The 18,092-nt window shown below is 37.9% G+C and overlaps 1 protein-coding gene across 4 annotated transcripts; it reads left to right on the forward strand.

Annotated features, from left to right (window-relative positions):
* Nucleotides 1-2,435: 2,435 nt before the first annotated feature.
* LOC110442569 (intraflagellar transport protein 43 homolog A-like) lies at nucleotides 2,436-17,952 on the forward strand. 4 transcript variants are annotated; one of them, XM_021486239.1, is made up of 10 exons: nucleotides 2,436-2,508; nucleotides 4,732-4,848; nucleotides 5,613-5,671; nucleotides 6,121-6,156; nucleotides 8,276-8,284; nucleotides 14,815-14,858; nucleotides 15,156-15,228; nucleotides 15,572-15,647; nucleotides 16,002-16,099; nucleotides 16,475-17,952. In XM_021486239.1, the coding sequence occupies exons 1-10, from the start codon at nucleotides 2,458-2,460 to the stop codon at nucleotides 16,623-16,625; spliced, it is 714 nt and encodes a 237-aa protein (XP_021341914.1). In that variant the 5' UTR covers nucleotides 2,436-2,457; the 3' UTR covers nucleotides 16,626-17,952. The 4 variants fall into 4 exon arrangements, with proteins under 4 accessions (XP_021341914.1, XP_021341913.1, XP_021341916.1 ...); XM_021486238.1 differs by lacking the exon at nucleotides 8,276-8,284 and adding an exon at nucleotides 10,877-10,915; XM_021486241.1 differs by lacking the exon at nucleotides 8,276-8,284 and adding an exon at nucleotides 10,877-10,915 and having other exon boundaries at nucleotides 16,002-16,064; nucleotides 16,475-17,515.
* The last annotated feature ends 140 nt before the right edge of the window (nucleotides 17,953-18,092 follow it).

The raw sequence follows: 18,092 nt of genomic DNA on the forward strand, positions 1-18,092 counted from the left end.
TTTTGTGTGTGTGTGTTTGGCGGGGGGGTGGTCTGTTTCATAATCTCATACGAAATGGAAATGAGAGTAAGTTCGCCCAATCACATCTCCATTCGGTATTATTCAACACGTGTACGTATCGCAGTTTATGTAACAGGTGTTATGACACTACATAAGATGTCATACCTTAACATCTATAAGATACACGAGTGTATACCTGACGAGAGTAGGGCGCATCGCTGAAGCGATTAACTTAAATCCCCATTTATACCACAACACTAACTACACTTTATGACGCTTTGCCTGAGGTATTCGCGATCAGTCTCTTTAGTTCCTAAAGCTATTGAAACATTTTTTTTCATCTGAAAGGTAAATCGCAGTTGAATATTTTCTCACTATATTCTGTTTCCTTGGCCCCGTTATGTAGATTAGGGGGTGTACGTGCATCAATGTCAAGCAGGGCGCCTTTAAGAACAAAACTTGTGTTTTATCAACGGTTCTTTGGATGTGGTGCCAATATCTTGCGCGGAGTTATAAATTATGCCTCCTTCGTGAAACCGTTTATCTACTTTGACCTACAAGGACAGAGATTGGATTTAAAGTTGATAGTACTTCAAGGATTCCTTTATAGCTGATTTGAAGTCACTCCGGTCCATGATGGAACCTTCAAACCACATGATGAAATGGGGTCAAACAGAGGAATTAGGGGTAAGTTATTTCTTTTGATAGCCTACTCCTATTGAAAGCATTTATATGTTTTAACTAATTTACCATGTTAGTATATAACTTTCATGGCAGGGGTATTTCGTATGGCAGGGGTAACGTATTAGGACTATAAATATTATAAACTATGCTTAAATTTTCTGCCATTTTCAAGACAAGCAGTACGTCTAAAGCTATGAGACGAAATGACGTACGTGCTATATATGATGTAAGCAGAATGTCTATATTTGCAGAGTTTTGTTCAGACTCGTGAATACTGAGATATCTTCATATTAAATTTCGACACGATTTTATATTTTCTCCCGCACGACTTGTCGATAAAGCCCACTGTAGTATCGGATGACCAGTGTCTAAGCCATTTAGATGTAATTTGCCGGGTGAACGAAGTAGAGCAAATTAATAGAAAATTAAATGTGCTTTAAATTGATTATCAAAAAAGTTTAGACTTTAATGTTAACTGGAAAATCACTCTGCATTCGCTTCCTATCCTTTCGTCATCAATGAACGACGACATCGTGTGACCAGTTTCTGTGTCTGCCTATTTAAAGCACACATTTAAGCATTGAACTGTTTTCAGTTGGCATTCATAGGCAATATGATGCCAACTGGACAAAGGCAAATTCAATGAAGCGCGCTAGCGTTTCATGTTTGATTGGCTTTTGTCCAGTTGGAATTCATTTTTCCTATGAATGCCAGCTAAAAGCAGTTCAATAGTTATGTTTATCATTTTCGGAATCTGCTCATCTCATAGAAAATTCAATTACATTTGCTATTATTCAACATTTAGTTCAAATAATGTATGTATCGTGTATGCTTGTTCAATGAATAGAACAGCAATCGCCCAGGGTGGTTCATTGGTATCCAACGTAACTATTATGACGTCATAATAATGATGACGTCAACAATCGGTCCATGGCATTCATAGCCTTTATGAATGCCAACTGAATTTGGTAGGGTTATATAGTGGCAATGCCATACGATGGTAAATATTACACAATGTACTAGCCGTGATAATACTACCGTCCAAATAGATGGAAGTGTATCTGGAGAAAATGTTCAAAAAAATATTTTGATGTTTGTACCTCAGTGCTACAATTTTTAATCACAACGAAATGGTTTGCATATGATATATTTACTTTTACTAATAATAAAGAATGAAATTCATAAAAAAATACATAGATGTCATAGATATATATAAGGACACGATACTGTAGAATAATCAGACGACCCAGACCACATGACAGACACAGTTTTGTTAAGCAGACAATGATGAAATGTTTCATATAAAATTAAATCAAAATTTACCTTTTCCGTGTGTATTTTCATAGTTTTATAATCCAATAAAAAGGTAATAGTAGAAAAGTTACGTTTCCACATGTTTTTGAGTAAAATGATGTCAGTTTAAGTGTTTCGCTTCAGTTTCTTCAACATTCTCACAGACGTTTACTTTTTTACTGAAAGCAAAAAGGTTCTGGTATATGCGATCAGCAACGCTGCACATAAGGTCAGGGCACAGAAACAGGTCCTCGTGAATAATGTATACGACGATTAAAAAAATATTAAGAATTGTGAAAAATGTTGGATATTTCGTTTTCAATTCATCATATCGAGAAATCAAATCAAGTGAGATAGACTGTACTAAAAACAACATATAATGCTTTGCTTAGTTCACAATTTTCCGGAATTTTCTCTGATATGGTTTCTATTTTAGATATAGTGTATATTCCAGTTACTTCCCTTAACACATTCCTCAAGATGGACGACGATTTGAGTTTCGAAAATACTACAGCTTCGAAGTCGTCTAGGGTAGGGATGCATAACGTGTTTTAGAAAGAATAAGCATACAGAAATGCGTACAATTGTATAGAGAATTGATATATATGATCGGGGCTGAATTGTATTCTCTTGAAACTAGCTAACTGGCCGTTTACTGTAATGTGGACTGGATTGTTTATATTGACAACCACAACATTGAACAGATCAATACTTGTAGTAGACCTATTGAATGGGTCATTATTCACAAGATACCTATTGAATGATAAGGAAATTAAATTGAATTTATGCATGCTATACTAATATGCATATTTTCCAGTTTTGACCCCTAAATATTGATTTAATTATCACTTCAACAACATCATGGCTCCATCAATGATCCAAGATCGAAATAGCTATGAGGATTCATAAAATCCAAGCAGAAGGACACATGTGCAGTGCCAATCAGATGTACAGATACACAGTGATAGTAAATCCAAAGCCAATGCCCCCAACAAACAGTTCAGCTCGGTATACCAATACATCGATTGGATGACCATTACTTGGTCCTTCACCCTACCCCAGGATGCCAGAAGTCAATATCACAGAGAAGGGAATATACAAGTTGCTTACCCAGTTACAACCTAACAAAGCTCGAGGACCCCATGGTATCCAGACAAGAGTACTAAAAGAGGGAGCACCTCAGTTAGCACCGATATTGTCATTCCTTTTCCAGCAATCCATCAACACCGGACAAGTCCCATCAGACTGGAGGAAAGCCAATGTAGTACCTATATTTAAGAAGGGTGTTTGATCACAACCTGGGAACTACCGGCCGGTATCGCTTACTTCTGTGTGCTGTAAACTGTTGGGGCACATAGTGGTAAGCAGTGTCATGGACCATCTTGACATGCAGGAACACTATCAGACTAACCAGCATGGTTTTGGATGACGCCGGTCTTGTGAGTCACAACTCACCATCACCACCAGTGATCTCGCTTATAGTCTAAACAACAAAGCGGAGGTTGATCTGATTGTATTGGATTTTTCAAAGGCCTTTGACAAAGTCCCTCACCGAAGAGCAGTACGCAAATTACAACACTACAGACTTGACAACAGAGTGGTAGTATGGATCCAAGGCTTCCTGCAGAGTAGAACCCAACAGGTTGTAGTTGACGGTGACGTATCCACAACAGCAGATGTCCTATACTGGGTACCACATGGACAACAATAGGCCCTATCCTGTTCCTACTTTACATCAACGACATTGTTGACAACATAAACATTACCATCCGTATGTTTGCTGACAACTGTCTCCTGTATCGTGAGATCAACAATCAACATGACCAGGAAATATTACAGAAACATCTAGATTCCCTGCATGAATGGTCAGTGAAGTAGCAGATGGCCTTCAACACCAAAACGTGTAGCTCTATGACAGTTACACATGCCAGTAGGGGACCTGCTGGAACAAAACAACGAAAAACCGTACCTCGGGATCACCATCAACAGTAACGTGAGATGGAATACTCACATAGGAAATGTAACATCACAAGCCTGTCGTGTGTTAGGAATGCTAAGGAGAAACCTTACTTCAGCTCCACAGAACATCAAGGAGAAGGCTTACAAGATCATCGTAAGATCGAGGTTGGAATATTGTAGCGCTGTCTGCCTAGTGTTTGGAGCCCCCACACTATAGGCTCCAAACTAGTGTGTGGGGCGTCATATCCTGAACCATGTAGGACGGAATAAGAGCAGCCTCGTACTACTTTATGAAGTGATGAACCATCTAATCACCATCCCAGAATCCTTCCATCCAACCCCATGGCTCACAGCTAGTTGTAACTGTCATCCCAGCTCGCCATATCTACCATCTGTAAATGCTTATAAATACCTGTCCTTCCCAAGAGCAGTATTACTGTAGAACAACCTCTCTCCAGATATGACCGGAGCGCCTACCTTGGATGAATTCAAGGCGAAGTTGTCAACCAAACAGAAGTAGACAGACACTGGTGTACATAGTTTTATTCAATGATTTTTTTTGACACTGTCATTATTTTATAATTAAGTACATGCCGTACATGTGCAATCAGCGTGATATCCAATAGGACGTTGCTAATTACTGACCAGAACCAGAACTTGAAAGTTGAATGTTCTGTAGGCAAACTGTATCATAATATGTTGGAAGATTAGGCTCCGTAGATTAAATAGAGCAAAATTTATTCAACAATGTGTTAAATTACTTCAACCCAAGTGTGTATCATTGATATATTTCAGAGTGCAAAGCAAGGACGTCGAGCTCAGTCTAAGGGTGTGTCGCCACCAGACGCGCCAGCATTTGAAGATGAATCACCAAGATCAACAAAACCACCCAAGAAGTCTTCTGAGGAAACGGTAAACATACTGCATCCACCTCTTATATTTTGGGTTTTGTCAGGTTTAACATCAATTTATAAACTCACTGGATGCCAACCTTTCGTGTCAAGAACCCATTCTTGCAGCATGTACACTGCATTTTGTATACTGTAAAATCAAAAATGTTTGTGGGACATTAAATTTCGTTTACTTTGTGGAAAACAAAAATGCACGAAATTAAATCACCACGAAAACATATATTTGGTATGATATAGATAGGGGGAAATCAGAAATCAGCGAAATATAATGTCCTTGAAACAAGCTAGTATATATGTAAACCACAAAATTTTAACCCCACAAAAAGATGTATTAGATATTGTCGTGTGAAAATTCATCAATTTTATTTAAATTAATTTCTCATACCTTTCCAACATATAGATATATGAACAGTAGCAAAAATGAGCTCTTGATGAGAATTGTAATTTTTGTCAGGTTTAACAGACCGAGACTTGAGAGGGGTTTGGTCTAATTAACATACACACTCGGCAGATAAAGAATTTCCATAGTCTAAACTACATGTGTACATGTTTAGTTGTATGCAGCAAAAACTTAATTAGTTACATTCATTAAACATAATAGCCTCTATCAGTAAACATAATAGCCTCTATCAAGCCTCTATCAGTAAACATAATAGCCTCTATCAGTAAACATAATACTCCCCCCCCCTGTCTCCTCTACACAGACTTTGCACAATATACCTCTATCATTTTTATGTTAGTGAAAATGTGTTATCTGTTTTCCAGGATGGTCCTCCAAAGCCTTCTAGAGTATCTGGCTGGGGCGAAGATGCTCCAAGGAAAAGGTATTTGCTCCCACACAGGATATAGGTCACCTGTACATGTATATACCATATATACAATCTTCTATACTTAAGTCGTCTGTACTCATAATATAAATTACTTATACAGATAGGTCTGCAATATCTGGCAATATCATTAATTATATCAGCCCTTCATATACCTGATTAATCAATCTCACATATTTCTTTACAATAAAAATGTCATAAATTGTTCATGCTTGCTGGCATAGTAGAACCTTGGTAATCCAAAGTGAATTGTTTTTGGGATTAACAAGATAAAAATGAACACACTTGATTATGTCATGAAATAGCACATCATAAGTAATTCCAGACTACCAGCGAGTCCACATTTAATATGCCATTAAGTACATCATCAGGCATCTATGTGTAGTAAATATTCTGTTTCTATATAAAACATTCAGAATGATGCAGTTTTATAATCTCATTTACAGCAGGAAACTGGGAGAAGGATTTGAACAGTTTGATGAGTAAGTATGGACATAAGCAGTAAGCAATAAATGACCCATGGTCACAAGCGCCGTCTATCCTGGCTATTACCCAGTAGTTGTGCTGTGTCCGTACAGTGTCACTTGTCCCTGGGATGTTGTCACTGTTGTCTGTTGTACACAGTGTCACTTGTCCCTGGGATGTTGTCACTGTTGTCTGTTGTACACAGTGTCACTTGTCCCTGGGATGTTGTCACTGTTGTCTGTTGTACACAGTGTCACTTGTCCCTGGGATGTTGTCACTGTTGTCTGTTGTACACAGTGTCACTTGTCCCTGGGATGTTGTCACTGTTGTCTGTTGTACACAGTGTCACTTGTCCCTGGGATGTTGTCACTGTTGTCTGTTGTAGTTTATAGGAGATAGTGTTGTTGTATTGGATATTGTCCTGTAAACGTTGTGTTCAAATCTGTGGTCACACACATAGCAGACACTGTCACGTCAACGTGGTAACCTGATGTTGTGGTTCACATGTTTTTAAACTTAAACATGACTCATGAATCTTTATTGTTTCATTATCATATTGATTTGATTGTCAAAAGTGTAACAAGTGACTAGGGTTTGAGAAGAGTAGAAGGTTGACAAGGTAGAAAACTGTAGGGTGAGGCTACTTGTGGACCCTTTAGGGTGAGGCTACTTGTGTACCGTTTAGGGTGAGGCTTCTTGTGTACACTGTAGGGTGAGGCTACTTGTGTACCCTGTAGGGTGAGGATACTTGTGTACACTGTAGGGTGAGTCTACTTGTGTACCCTGTAGAGTGAGGCTACTTGTGTACCCTGTAAGGTGAGGCTACTTGTGTACCCTGTAGGGTGAGGCTACTTGTGTACCCTGTGGGTGAGGCTACTTGTGTACACTGTAGCTAGGGGGAGGCTACTTGTGTACACTGTAGGGTGAGGCTACTTGTGTACACTGTAGGGTGAGGTTACTTGTGTACACTGTAGGATGAGGCTCCTTGTGTACACTGTAGGGTGAGGCTACTTGTGGACCCTGTAGCTAGGGTGAGGCTACTTGTGTACCCTGTAGGGTGAGGCTACTTGTGTACACTGTAGCTAGGGTGAGGCTACTTGTGTACACTGTAGGGTGAGGCTACTTTTGTACACTGTAGGGTGAGGCTACTTGTGTACACTGTAGGGTGAGGCTACCTGTGTACCCTGTTGTACATTGTCCTCTTCACTAACTACTCTGAGAGAGAAAAAAATATGTCCCTAACATGCCAAAGGGATTTTTATCTTGTAATTTATTCTTTGTCCCTATAATAATTGGATTTGAAGTTTCCATAGAAGGAACTTTATTTTTAAATATGGAGCTCCCTAGAACTGACTAGTACCGGGTACACTAGAAGACAGAGCCAACCCCAAAGTATACTTTTATTCTGATTTTTTTTTTTTTTTTAGCCAAGTCTGTTTTATTGATAGTCGTCTATACAGCTCAGTTTCACTTAATGTTGTTGCTATATTCCTAGCAATATAATTTGAAATGCTTTTGAATACAACATATCAGATGCATGTGTTGATGTAGAGGTAGCTTAGATATTTTAAATGTTGGAATGCCACCACATTTTCCCATGCATGTCTCAACATTTGACAGACGTGTGCATGCTAATTAAACAGGTATTTATCTCCCTACAATCAGGTTTAAACAGCTTATATCTTAAATTAATTAATCTTTACACAGAAGTATTTTGATTATGAGATGCAAAATTGTCAATATAAGAAAATAAAAAAGAGAATTTAGGAGTAGTTTTAGATAATACAATCATTGCTCTAATGGATTAAGATAGTTGTAAAATTGTTTCTGATTTGATATTGTTTGCTGTGATTTTTTGGTTTTGGCTGTAATGGAGTGGTCCATTAAAGTTGGACATTAACATCATTTGTAAATGTGATACATGACACTTACAATAGATACTTCAGTTTTATGGATGTTATATATATGCACATTATGATAAAAATTACATTATTTCTTTAGTTTTAACCACACTGGTTAGTTTTGATATTCTGAAATATGTAACTGTAATATGAAATGCATGTAATTTGATATAAAACATGTTTTACTATTAACTAACAGGATATTTCTTGTCCTTCACATTTATTTTTGTTACAGCAAGCAAAAGTAAGCTGCATGTTTTATACACTGGTCGGCAGACAGAGATACATATGTAAAGCTTATAGTCCCCTCTAATCACCCCTCATTGCTAGTGATAACCCAATGGCATGGATCACAGGCTTCAGCTCAGGCTTGCTCCTATCAGCTTACACAAACTGTAAATCACAACATCTGTGTACTTTCGGAGAAAGTCCTCTGGTTGTTTCCTTTATATCCCACTCTGAGTGTCCTTACTGGGTTTCCTTTGGTTGTCCTGTGTGTCTCACTTTAAGTGTCGTTACTATGCATGTTTCTCCTCTGGTTGTCCTGTGTGTCCTACTCTCAGTGTCCTTATTGTGTCTCCTCTGGTTGTCATTAATGTCCAGCTCTGAGTGTCCTTTCTATGTCTCCAAACATTGTCCTGTGTGTCCTACTCTAAGTGGCCTTATTGTGTTTCCCTCTGTTGTCCTGTGTGTCCTACTATGGTCCTTTTTGTGTCTAAAGGTTGTCCAGTGTGTCCAACTCATAATTTCCTTGTTGTGTCTCTCTAGGTTGTCCTTTGTACCCTACTCTAAGTGTCCTTATTGTGTCTCTCTAGGTTGTCTTGTGTGTCCTACTCTGAATGTCCTTATTGTGTCTCTAGGTTGTCCAGTGTGTCCAACTCATAATGTCCTTATTGTGTCTCCCTAGGTTGTCCTGTGTGTCCTACTCTGAATGTCTTTATTGTGTCTCCCTAGGTTGTCCTGTGTACCCTACTCTAAGTGTCCTTACTGTGTCTCTCTAGGTTGTCCTGTGTCTCACTTTGAGTGTTTTTCATGTGTCTCCTGTGTTTGTCCTGTGTTTCTTTTTTTGTGTCCTTACTCTGTCTCCCAAGGTTGTCCTGCATGCCTCACTTTTTTTTTGTCCATACTATGTCTCCCAAGGTTGTCCTATGTGGCCTACTCTAAGTGTCCTGACTGTGTCTCTCTATGTTGTCTTGTGTGTCCTACTTAAAGTGTCTTGACTGTGTCTCCCAAAATTGTCTTGTGTTTCCTACTTAAAGTGTCTTGACTGTGTCTCCCAAGGTTGTCTTGTGTGTTCTATTCTTTGTGTCCTGACTGTGTCTCTCTAGGTTGTCTTGTGTGTCCTACTCTACGTGTCCTGACTGTGTCTCCCAAGGTTGTCTTGTGTGTCCTACTCTACGTGTCCTGACTGTGTCTCGCAAGGTTGTCTTGAGTGTTCTATTCTTTGTGTCCTGACTGTGTCTCTCTAGGTTGTCTTGTGTGTCCTACTCTACGTACGTGTCCTGACTGTGTCTCCCAAGGTTGCCCTGTGTGTCCTACTCTTAGTGTCCTGACTGTGTCTCTCTATGTTGTCTTGTGTGTCCTACTTAAAGTTTCCTGACTCTGTCTCCCAAGGTTGCCTTGTGTGTCCTACTCTGAGTGTCCTGACTGTGTCTCTCTAGGTTGTCTTGTTTGTCCTATTAAAGTGTCCTGACTGTGTCTCCCAAGGTTGTCTTGTGTGTCCTACTATAGGTTTCCACACTGTGTCTCCAAATGTTGCCCTGTGTGTCCTACTCTTAGTGTCCTGACTGTGTCTCTCTAGGTTGTCTTGTTTGTCCTATTAAAGTGTCCTGACTGTGTCTCTCTAGGTTGTCTTGTTTGTCCTATTAAAGTGTCCTGACTGTGTCTCCCAAGGTTGTCTTGTGTGTCCTACTATAGGTGTCCTGACTGTGTCTCCCAAGGTTGCCCTGTGTGTCCTATTCTTAGTGTCCTGACTTGTGTCTCTCTAGGTTGTATTGTGTGTCCTATTAAAGTGTCCTGACTGTGTCTCTCTAGGTTGTCTTGTGTGTCCTACTCTTAGTGTCCAGACTGTGTCTCTTCAGGTTGTCCTGTGTGCGCTACTTTTAGTGTTCTGACTGTGTTTCCTCTGGTTGTCCTGTGTTACCCAGTCTGAGTGTACTTAGTGTGTCTCATCTGGTTGTCTTTATTTACCCAGTCTTAATGTCCTTACAGTGTCTCCCTAGGTTGTCGTGTGTGTCCTACTCTGAGTGTCCTTACTGTGTCTCCTCTGGTTGTCCTGCGTTACACACTCTGAGTGTACTTTGTGTGTCTCTTCTGGTTGTATCACTGAGTTACCTATTATTTTAGTTGTTGTAACGTGTATTTCATTGATAGTACTTGTTGAACTCCCACTAGTTGTCCGGTGTCTTCCTTGTCCTGTTACATTTGACTTGAGTTGTCCTAACTATGCCACCCTGCTTATCCTTTGTGCATCTCTCATCATCTTGCATTTCTCGCTCAGTTCATTGTTTTCATTCCATTGCATTCCCAGGACTGGTACAATGTCTATATTTGATAACAGAGCCGCCCAGATCAGTCTATTATTAAATGCCCTTCATCAATACCTATATTCCGAACCCAAGTATCACCTACCAACAGACCATACATGTGTATAGGATACTAGTAGTAAGTCCAGTTATGTACCAAAGCTTCAGGCTCATTGATTGACAATATCAAGGATGCATGGTTTTGATGTGGTAATTTCATCACTTCACTATGATGTGTCATATATAGATATATGTATACATGAATCACAATGTTAATTGCATGTTAATTTTTATTTTTACTTTTGTGCCAGTGAACAAGATGTACTGTTTGGGATTGATGATGATTTTGGGTAAAGCTTTGATTTGCACCGGTTCACTAGTTGTAGTGTGTCATCCCTGGTGTTTGTTTTGTGTACATGTCTGTACCAGCCATCACTGTCCCTATTTTACCACACATAGGGCATTGTCCCTAGTTACCACACATAGGGCATTGTCCCTAGTTACCACATGTGGTGCCATGGCCTTCACCATTTGTGAGGCCCTGTCCCAACTGATGACTCCATACCTAGTGTGGATACTAATGACATTGTTCACTTTAACTTCACAATTAGTTACAATATTATTTTGTTATTATTACACCTTTCATAAGTATCATGGCTGAAGTAAATATTTGCTTGGTTTAGTTAAAAGACACGGGGCACGTGTTGGGAAGCTTATTTTATTTATTTTATAATTTCTCTTCAAGTGCTTTAAATGATGGAATGTTTCAGGGTTTTATGCTGTGTAAAAGTTTATTAACAACACTTAAGATAATGAATGTTATTATTAATATGAAACTTATCTTTGTAAACAAGAAAAGGTTAAACTCGGCACATTACAGTAGCTAACAGTGGGGATGTGGAATGTTTTTTCTCCCACCCTTCACAGGTGTGTCTCCCGTTTAAGGTGGGGAAGATAGCCTTGCGCCGATTAGCATATGTTCAATTGTGACGTCATAAAAATGCGCCACCGGTAATTTTAATGTCATCAAAAGTGAATGACGATTTTCATACCCCATATGTGTTTTTGTTTACACTACTGTCGGTGGAGTTGTGACTTAAATAATAGGATGGGAGAAAAATAATCATCCCCTACCATAAGGGTGTAACAGAGAAATCTCGAACCCTCGGGGTGATTTATTGGGGTTGTCTAACCCTCGGCTGAGCCTCAGGTTAGACAACCAAAAAAATCACCCCTTGGATTTGAGATTTCTCTGTCACACCCTCAAGGTAGGGGAAGATTCTATTTATCAACAAATTACATGTTTCGTATACTTGTAAGTTTACAAGGTAACAAAACACAAGTGATGGTACATTTTGTATTTTTAGGTCACCTGAGCTTTGCTCAAGTGACCTTTTCTAATCGCTTTCCGTCCGTCGTGCGTTGTGCGTAAACTTTTTACATTTTCAACTTCTCCTCAAGAACCAGTGGATGGATTTTTTTAAAACTTGGTCAGAATCATTCTTGGTAGATGAGGCTACACAATTGTAAAATTGGAATTCCTACCCTAACCCCTGGGGCCAGGGCGGGGCCCCAAAGGGAAAATTAACCAATTTTTCAAAAATCTTCTTCTCCAGACTCTGTGGTACTACAGTCAATTTCTCTGCATGGAAAGAAAGATCATCAGGGGCTTTACTTAAATTGTAAATTTCAGGACCCTTGAGCTATTCGTTCTCCCTTGGGGAGGGGGTAAAGTTTACTATAGTTTATATAGAGAAATAACACTTTTGGGTATATTTTGACAACTTTCTGTAGGAAATTATTTTTACTTGGTGAGAATTATCCTTGGAGAAAGATAGTTTCAAATTGTAAAATTGAGATTCCGACCCTAGGGGCCAGGGCGGGGGCGGGGCCCCAAAGGGAAAATTAATCAATATTTCAAAAATCTTCTTCTCCAGACTCAGAGGTACTACAGTGATTTTCTCTACGTGGAAAGAAAGATCATCAGGGGCTTTACTTAAATTGTAAATTTCAGGACCCCCGAGCTATCCGTTCTCCCTTGGGGAGGGGGTAAAGTTTACTATAGTTTATATAGGGAAATAACACTTTTGGGTATATATTTTATCCATTTTCAGCAGAAAATTACTCAAACTTAGTCAGAATCATCTTTGGTGAATGAGAGTATTACTTTGTAAAATTGGGATTCCTGCCCCATCCCCAGGGGCTAGGGCGGGGCCCCAAAGGGAACATTTACCAATATTTTCAAATTCTTATCCTTTGATGACATGACAAGTATTGTATTTCACTTAGTTTACATGCTGATTTCCACATCACATCTAAACAATAAAATAAAGTTACCAGTACCTATGATATAACTCAGGTTACCGCTAAGGCCCTTGGGCCTCTTGTTTTATATTCATGGTGGTGGTCAGATATTGAATAAGCAATTGTCTTGATTTATCCACTGTTCATGCTTACAAGTAACTAGCTTAGGCATGGATGGGAAGGTAGCCGCTGTGTTTAACCTAAATTGAATTCTGATTTTGGTAATTCAATGACAACGTGTCGACTGTGTCTGCTTGATGCTCTGCATGTAAAAGATGGGACCAGGCTTCTACAGACAAACAACCCCTGCTGTAGTAGAAAACAGTTCCCATAGAAATTAGACAAAGTTGTATAGAGTTTTGTAGCAAAGAACAAACATATTTTGTTTTTACGGGGGAATATCATGTATTAAAATAATCAGAAGGTTCCTTCCCATTACAGATAACATTCCTGATGTTTCTAATACGTGTGGTAGTGATTCACAGTGACTTGCACCAATTATGTCTTTTTCAGAGTGTGTCAGGATTACTTAGAATAGTTTTAATATCACACAGATATTCTGCAATTTACAAATGAGAAATGACCTTATTGGAGGCTAGTAAAAGTATGAGTCTTAAAGGTTGAAAATCCTCACAACAACAATGATAACCTCATTTTGTTCTAAAAACAGCACAATTACACTTGTAATCAACAACCCAGCTGATTACCTTAGACATTCATGTTTATCTAGATATTTTATTTGTATACCTGTTTATGTTACATCTGTTAAGTTTTCTAACTACATTTGATAGCTTACACTCTACTACGTTGTGGAATCTGCAATTTTGATGTATCAGAAAATGTGTTTATGATAAAATATGGTACAGTATACCATGTACAATAGTTGGAGGTTTTTCAGAAGATGATTTTTGTAAATGATGATAATTCAACCCAGGTAAGATGTCATGTGGTGTCATTTAAAACTTTGAACACTTGACAGTCATTTGTTTACATTAAATCACTGTCCTGTGGACAAACATGTACATCATAGAAATACATGTATTAATTTCATTTCCTACTGTGGTAAAATTGTACATATATGTTTATTGGTAAATTTGACCCATAGGTAAAGCTTTTCTGGTGCAGTTTTACTTTTAATTTTAATAAAACAAAGTAGTTATTGTCTGTATTTTAAAATGATGTTATTTTGACATCAAACATGACAGAATTTGTCTGAGGAAATGAGAATGATTTTGTGTTGTATTGTATTCCTGGTGGCCTCCCTCAGCCATAACATGCTAAGGGAGACAATTCAAATAAGTCAACAGTTCTCTGCTGCATAAATGAGGTCGATGATAATCTTGTCAACTCAGCAAATGAACTTGGTGAATAGCTGTTGAAATATTGATTACAATAGGATACAATAGGATAAATAATGGATGCAGGCAGACACTCTGCCTCTATATCCATATCTTAATATATTTTAAACGTATTTAGAAAATATTATTATATTATTTATTTATTGTCATTTCCTGAGATTTCTTTCTGATTACATTTGTTAAACACTATATTTTTGTATCTCAAAATCTACAAGTACTGGTAACTTCAGGATTCATATACTTAACTGATCATTATTAATGTTTACATATGTATGATTATAGGCTTCAATTCTTAGAAAATATATATTCCTGATAGAAATTTGATCTCTAAGTTGCACCAAACCCCCTGAGATCTGAAGGGTGGGGTGGGGGTGATGGTACCATCCAAATTACCCAGGGGGGATGGTGTAGGATCTTCAGCTTGTATGTCACAATTCCTCCCATGAATGTGTGTAGGTTCAAAACATCCATTCTACACAAAATCCAGTTTCATGTCAGCATGTTATTGTAGTTCTATGTACCTACAACTTTCTAGCATAATGAAACATCATATGCATCAGCTAACATTATTTACTTTCTGTTGACAGTGAGCGACTACGCCCCAAAAGTCCAGACAATGATTCAGATAATGGTAAGCAATGTGCATCACTGTTATACAATATCTGTAGTCATAGTAACAGAAAATAAGTCCAGCATTCAAGCATGCTTACGCCACATACATGTATTAGTAAAATTCGTCCACAGTAATCTAACCATTAAGTGCTTTGTTAAAAACTTCCATGAATTAACAATTATTCACCCCATAGTACCCACTTGTGTTTGGTCTGTTTAAAAAAAAAAAAAGATTAATCCAGAAGTTTGGGATGCTATAATGCTGCTTTTTATCATTGTTTGGAACAGATAATGATCTAATTGTTTTGTGTTACAGAAATCCCTGTGATACCAGACCTTGAGGACCAACAGGATGACGATATGACCTCCACGATTGCAGTAGCTCCAAAGTACGACCTCTGTCACCAAACATACAATCAGTCTTCGATTGTAATAAATGGAATGTTCAGCACATGTAGTTTTATGACTCCCTGATATTATCACTCTTGTTTAGTATTTACAAATTACAATATCAATCCATCCTTTTATTGCTTTTCTTCAGATGAAATATAATTAGTATGTACTTCTGACAAGTATTTACTTGTTCATGTACAGTATCAGTACTGTAGACATTTTAACTTTTATGATATCAGAAACTTTTTAAGAAGGAAAAAATGAATTTGAAAGGAGGCAGGGAAACAAATTATTTAAAAATGACCCCGGTATAGGATGCTGTGTTGTATTTTGTTGCAGTGTTGCTGTAAACAGGGTGGCTACTTACAGAGAATTAGACAATGACCTCCTGAGACAGGCTGCATTTCTGACACTGGTAAGCTTCAGTCAGGTATCCCTTGAGATTATTTATGTTGCAAAATAAAAAATTGTACCAAATATTTTCAAAAGCCATCACATAAGTTTTAATAAATGACCCATTAGGCATGACACAGAACAGTGTAGCTATGCTTTGCTTTAGGGTGAAAGGAGATATACCATATTACTTAATCCGCTAATACTCTCGCTTTAGGTTCTGGTACTGGGTCTTCAAAGTCTATTTTTTTCCGGGACATATTTCATACACCATTTATACATACACCACCTATAAAAGTTCTGCTGTGTGATTGTACTGTGATGTGGGATGTTTGATTATGGTAACAGATTATTATATATATATATGTAATTGCAGGATAATGAGATTGATCTGAAGTTACTGACCAAGTCCCTATCAGCAGAGGCTGATTTAGTTGAGGTAAGGCCTACTGGGTTATACAAATCCACAATGAGGTAATTGCTTCTTTACTCTTTGGACATATATTTAACCTTGAAGGGAGACGTTTTGTAAAACATTTTCCTACCTGTCATGTCTTTAAATGGGACATATACAATGTAGTAAGTTTAAACAACATCTAGGATGATCATACATGGTCCACCTTAGAATAGTGTTTACTGCTGATGTCATTTGACCTCATATATATTAAATCATTATATTTTCTTTACCACCCGAGTAGAAATAAAATAGTTTTGTTTGATAGTTATATTTAAAACAAGCTACGGAAATGAAGGTCTTCAGAAGACTTAAAATATTTTGTGATAATGTCTGGTGTGTCAATATTTACATACAGTAATATTAATATTGACTTTGAACCATTATGTCTACAGGATGATAAGCCCTGGGACTGGGACCGACTATTCACGGAGGTCACATCCGAAATCCTGTCACAGATGGAGAACACGGAGGAACCAGAGTCACAAGAGCAACAGCAGTCCTTATGAGGGGAGTGGAAATCCATTGAACAATAGGTCGTTTTAAAACTTTAATGTCAGACACCAGAGTGGGATTTACTGAATAACTGCCAGGTTGAGGTTCAATATTAACAGATATTGAAGTGCACAGTTAGTGTTGGACACAAATAATGACTGATCTGTCCAAAATGAGGAAAGTGTACCACATATCAACATTGTGCACAATATTTTTTCAGATTTAATTGTTAATAATTTTAAAATATACATGGAAGAAATCACATGTACTTGTAATTATATACAATATTATGATGGGTATCTGTTCCAGTACACATTACTGTGTGTATGTATGTCAGGGTGAGAGTATGGGTGTATGTCTAATATGTAAATAGTCTATCAATAAAGAAACAACAAATGGTTGTCAGGATTGAATCTGTTATTTGTCATGTACACATTTCCATACTGATATAAGATATTTCCTACATAAAACAAGAGATCCTAGAAGGTTCTTGGCACCCACCATGTAAGGATTTGTATCAGATCTACAAAAGATGGTTTTTTACCTTCTTTGCTCTTCATTTTCCTTAGAGGTACTATTACCCAGTCCCATGTTGGAAATCCTAAACGGGAATCTTGTACATTATCTTAAACCCTGTAATGTCAAATGTTATTTGGCACATTATTTTGTAATTCTTACGTAATTAAAAGTGCCGTCAAGGATGTCTGATTTATCATTAGGGCCAGGGGTTTAACATGGGGACCAACATGAACATACATATCAAATACCTAGTAGTGATAACAACATTGAACTGTCGACATCAAGATGGCTGTCTGGTGGCCATCCTGTTTTCTGATCAGTCCCTATAATCAATATGCAAAAGTAGGGACTATTGGGAACCTTCGTGCAAAATTTGAGAATGATCTCTCCAGTACTTTCTTAGAAATAGTGCTAACAATCCTTAACTCTCAAAATTCAAGATGGATATCTGTCGGCCATCTTGGTTTATGGATCAGTCCCAAAATTTCATGTGAAATTTGACAAAGATCCCGGAAGAACTTTCTGGATAATAGCGCTAGCAAACTTTAGCTGTCAAAATTCAAATGGCCTCCTGTAGGCCATTTTGGTTTCTGATCAGTCCCAAAATTTGATACACATAACTAGGGACCAAGGAGAATCTTCCTGTGAAATTTGAGAAAGATCCCTCCAGTACTTTCTAAGAAATAGCAGGACAATCTTTAACTCTAAAAATTCAGGATGGCACCTGTCAGCAATCCAAGTTTTCCAATCAGTCCCAGAATTGGATATGCATACCAAGGAACCATAGGGAACCTTCATGTAAAATATGAGAAAGATCCTTCCAGTACTTTCTGAGAAATAGCGCTAACAAGAATTGTTAAAGGACAGACAAATATTGATTTGAATAGCTCATCTGATGATGGTGGGCAAAAAAATTAAATGCACACAAAAATATAATTTGGGGCACATACTACTTGTATGTAATAAAACATAGCAAACTCTTCAGTGGCTTACTCAGGA

Source organism: Mizuhopecten yessoensis, unplaced genomic scaffold, assembly GCF_002113885.1.
Source record: "Mizuhopecten yessoensis strain PY_sf001 unplaced genomic scaffold, ASM211388v2 scaffold716279, whole genome shotgun sequence".
Taxonomy (NCBI): Eukaryota; Metazoa; Mollusca; class Bivalvia; order Pectinida; family Pectinidae; genus Mizuhopecten; species Mizuhopecten yessoensis.

Bases quoted from the DNA above. Each gene is read 5' to 3' on its own strand.
- LOC110442569 (XM_021486238.1), top strand. From the start codon at position 2,458: ATGGACGACGATTTGAGTTTCGAAAATACTACAGCTTCGAAGTCGTCT. The intron at 2,509-4,731 runs GTAGGGATGCAT...GATATATTTCAG, and splicing joins CAGCTTCGAAGTCGTCTAGG to AGTGCAAAGCAAGGACGTCG. The intron at 15,648-16,001 runs GTAAGCTTCAGT...ATGTAATTGCAG, and splicing joins AGGCTGCATTTCTGACACTG to GATAATGAGATTGATCTGAA.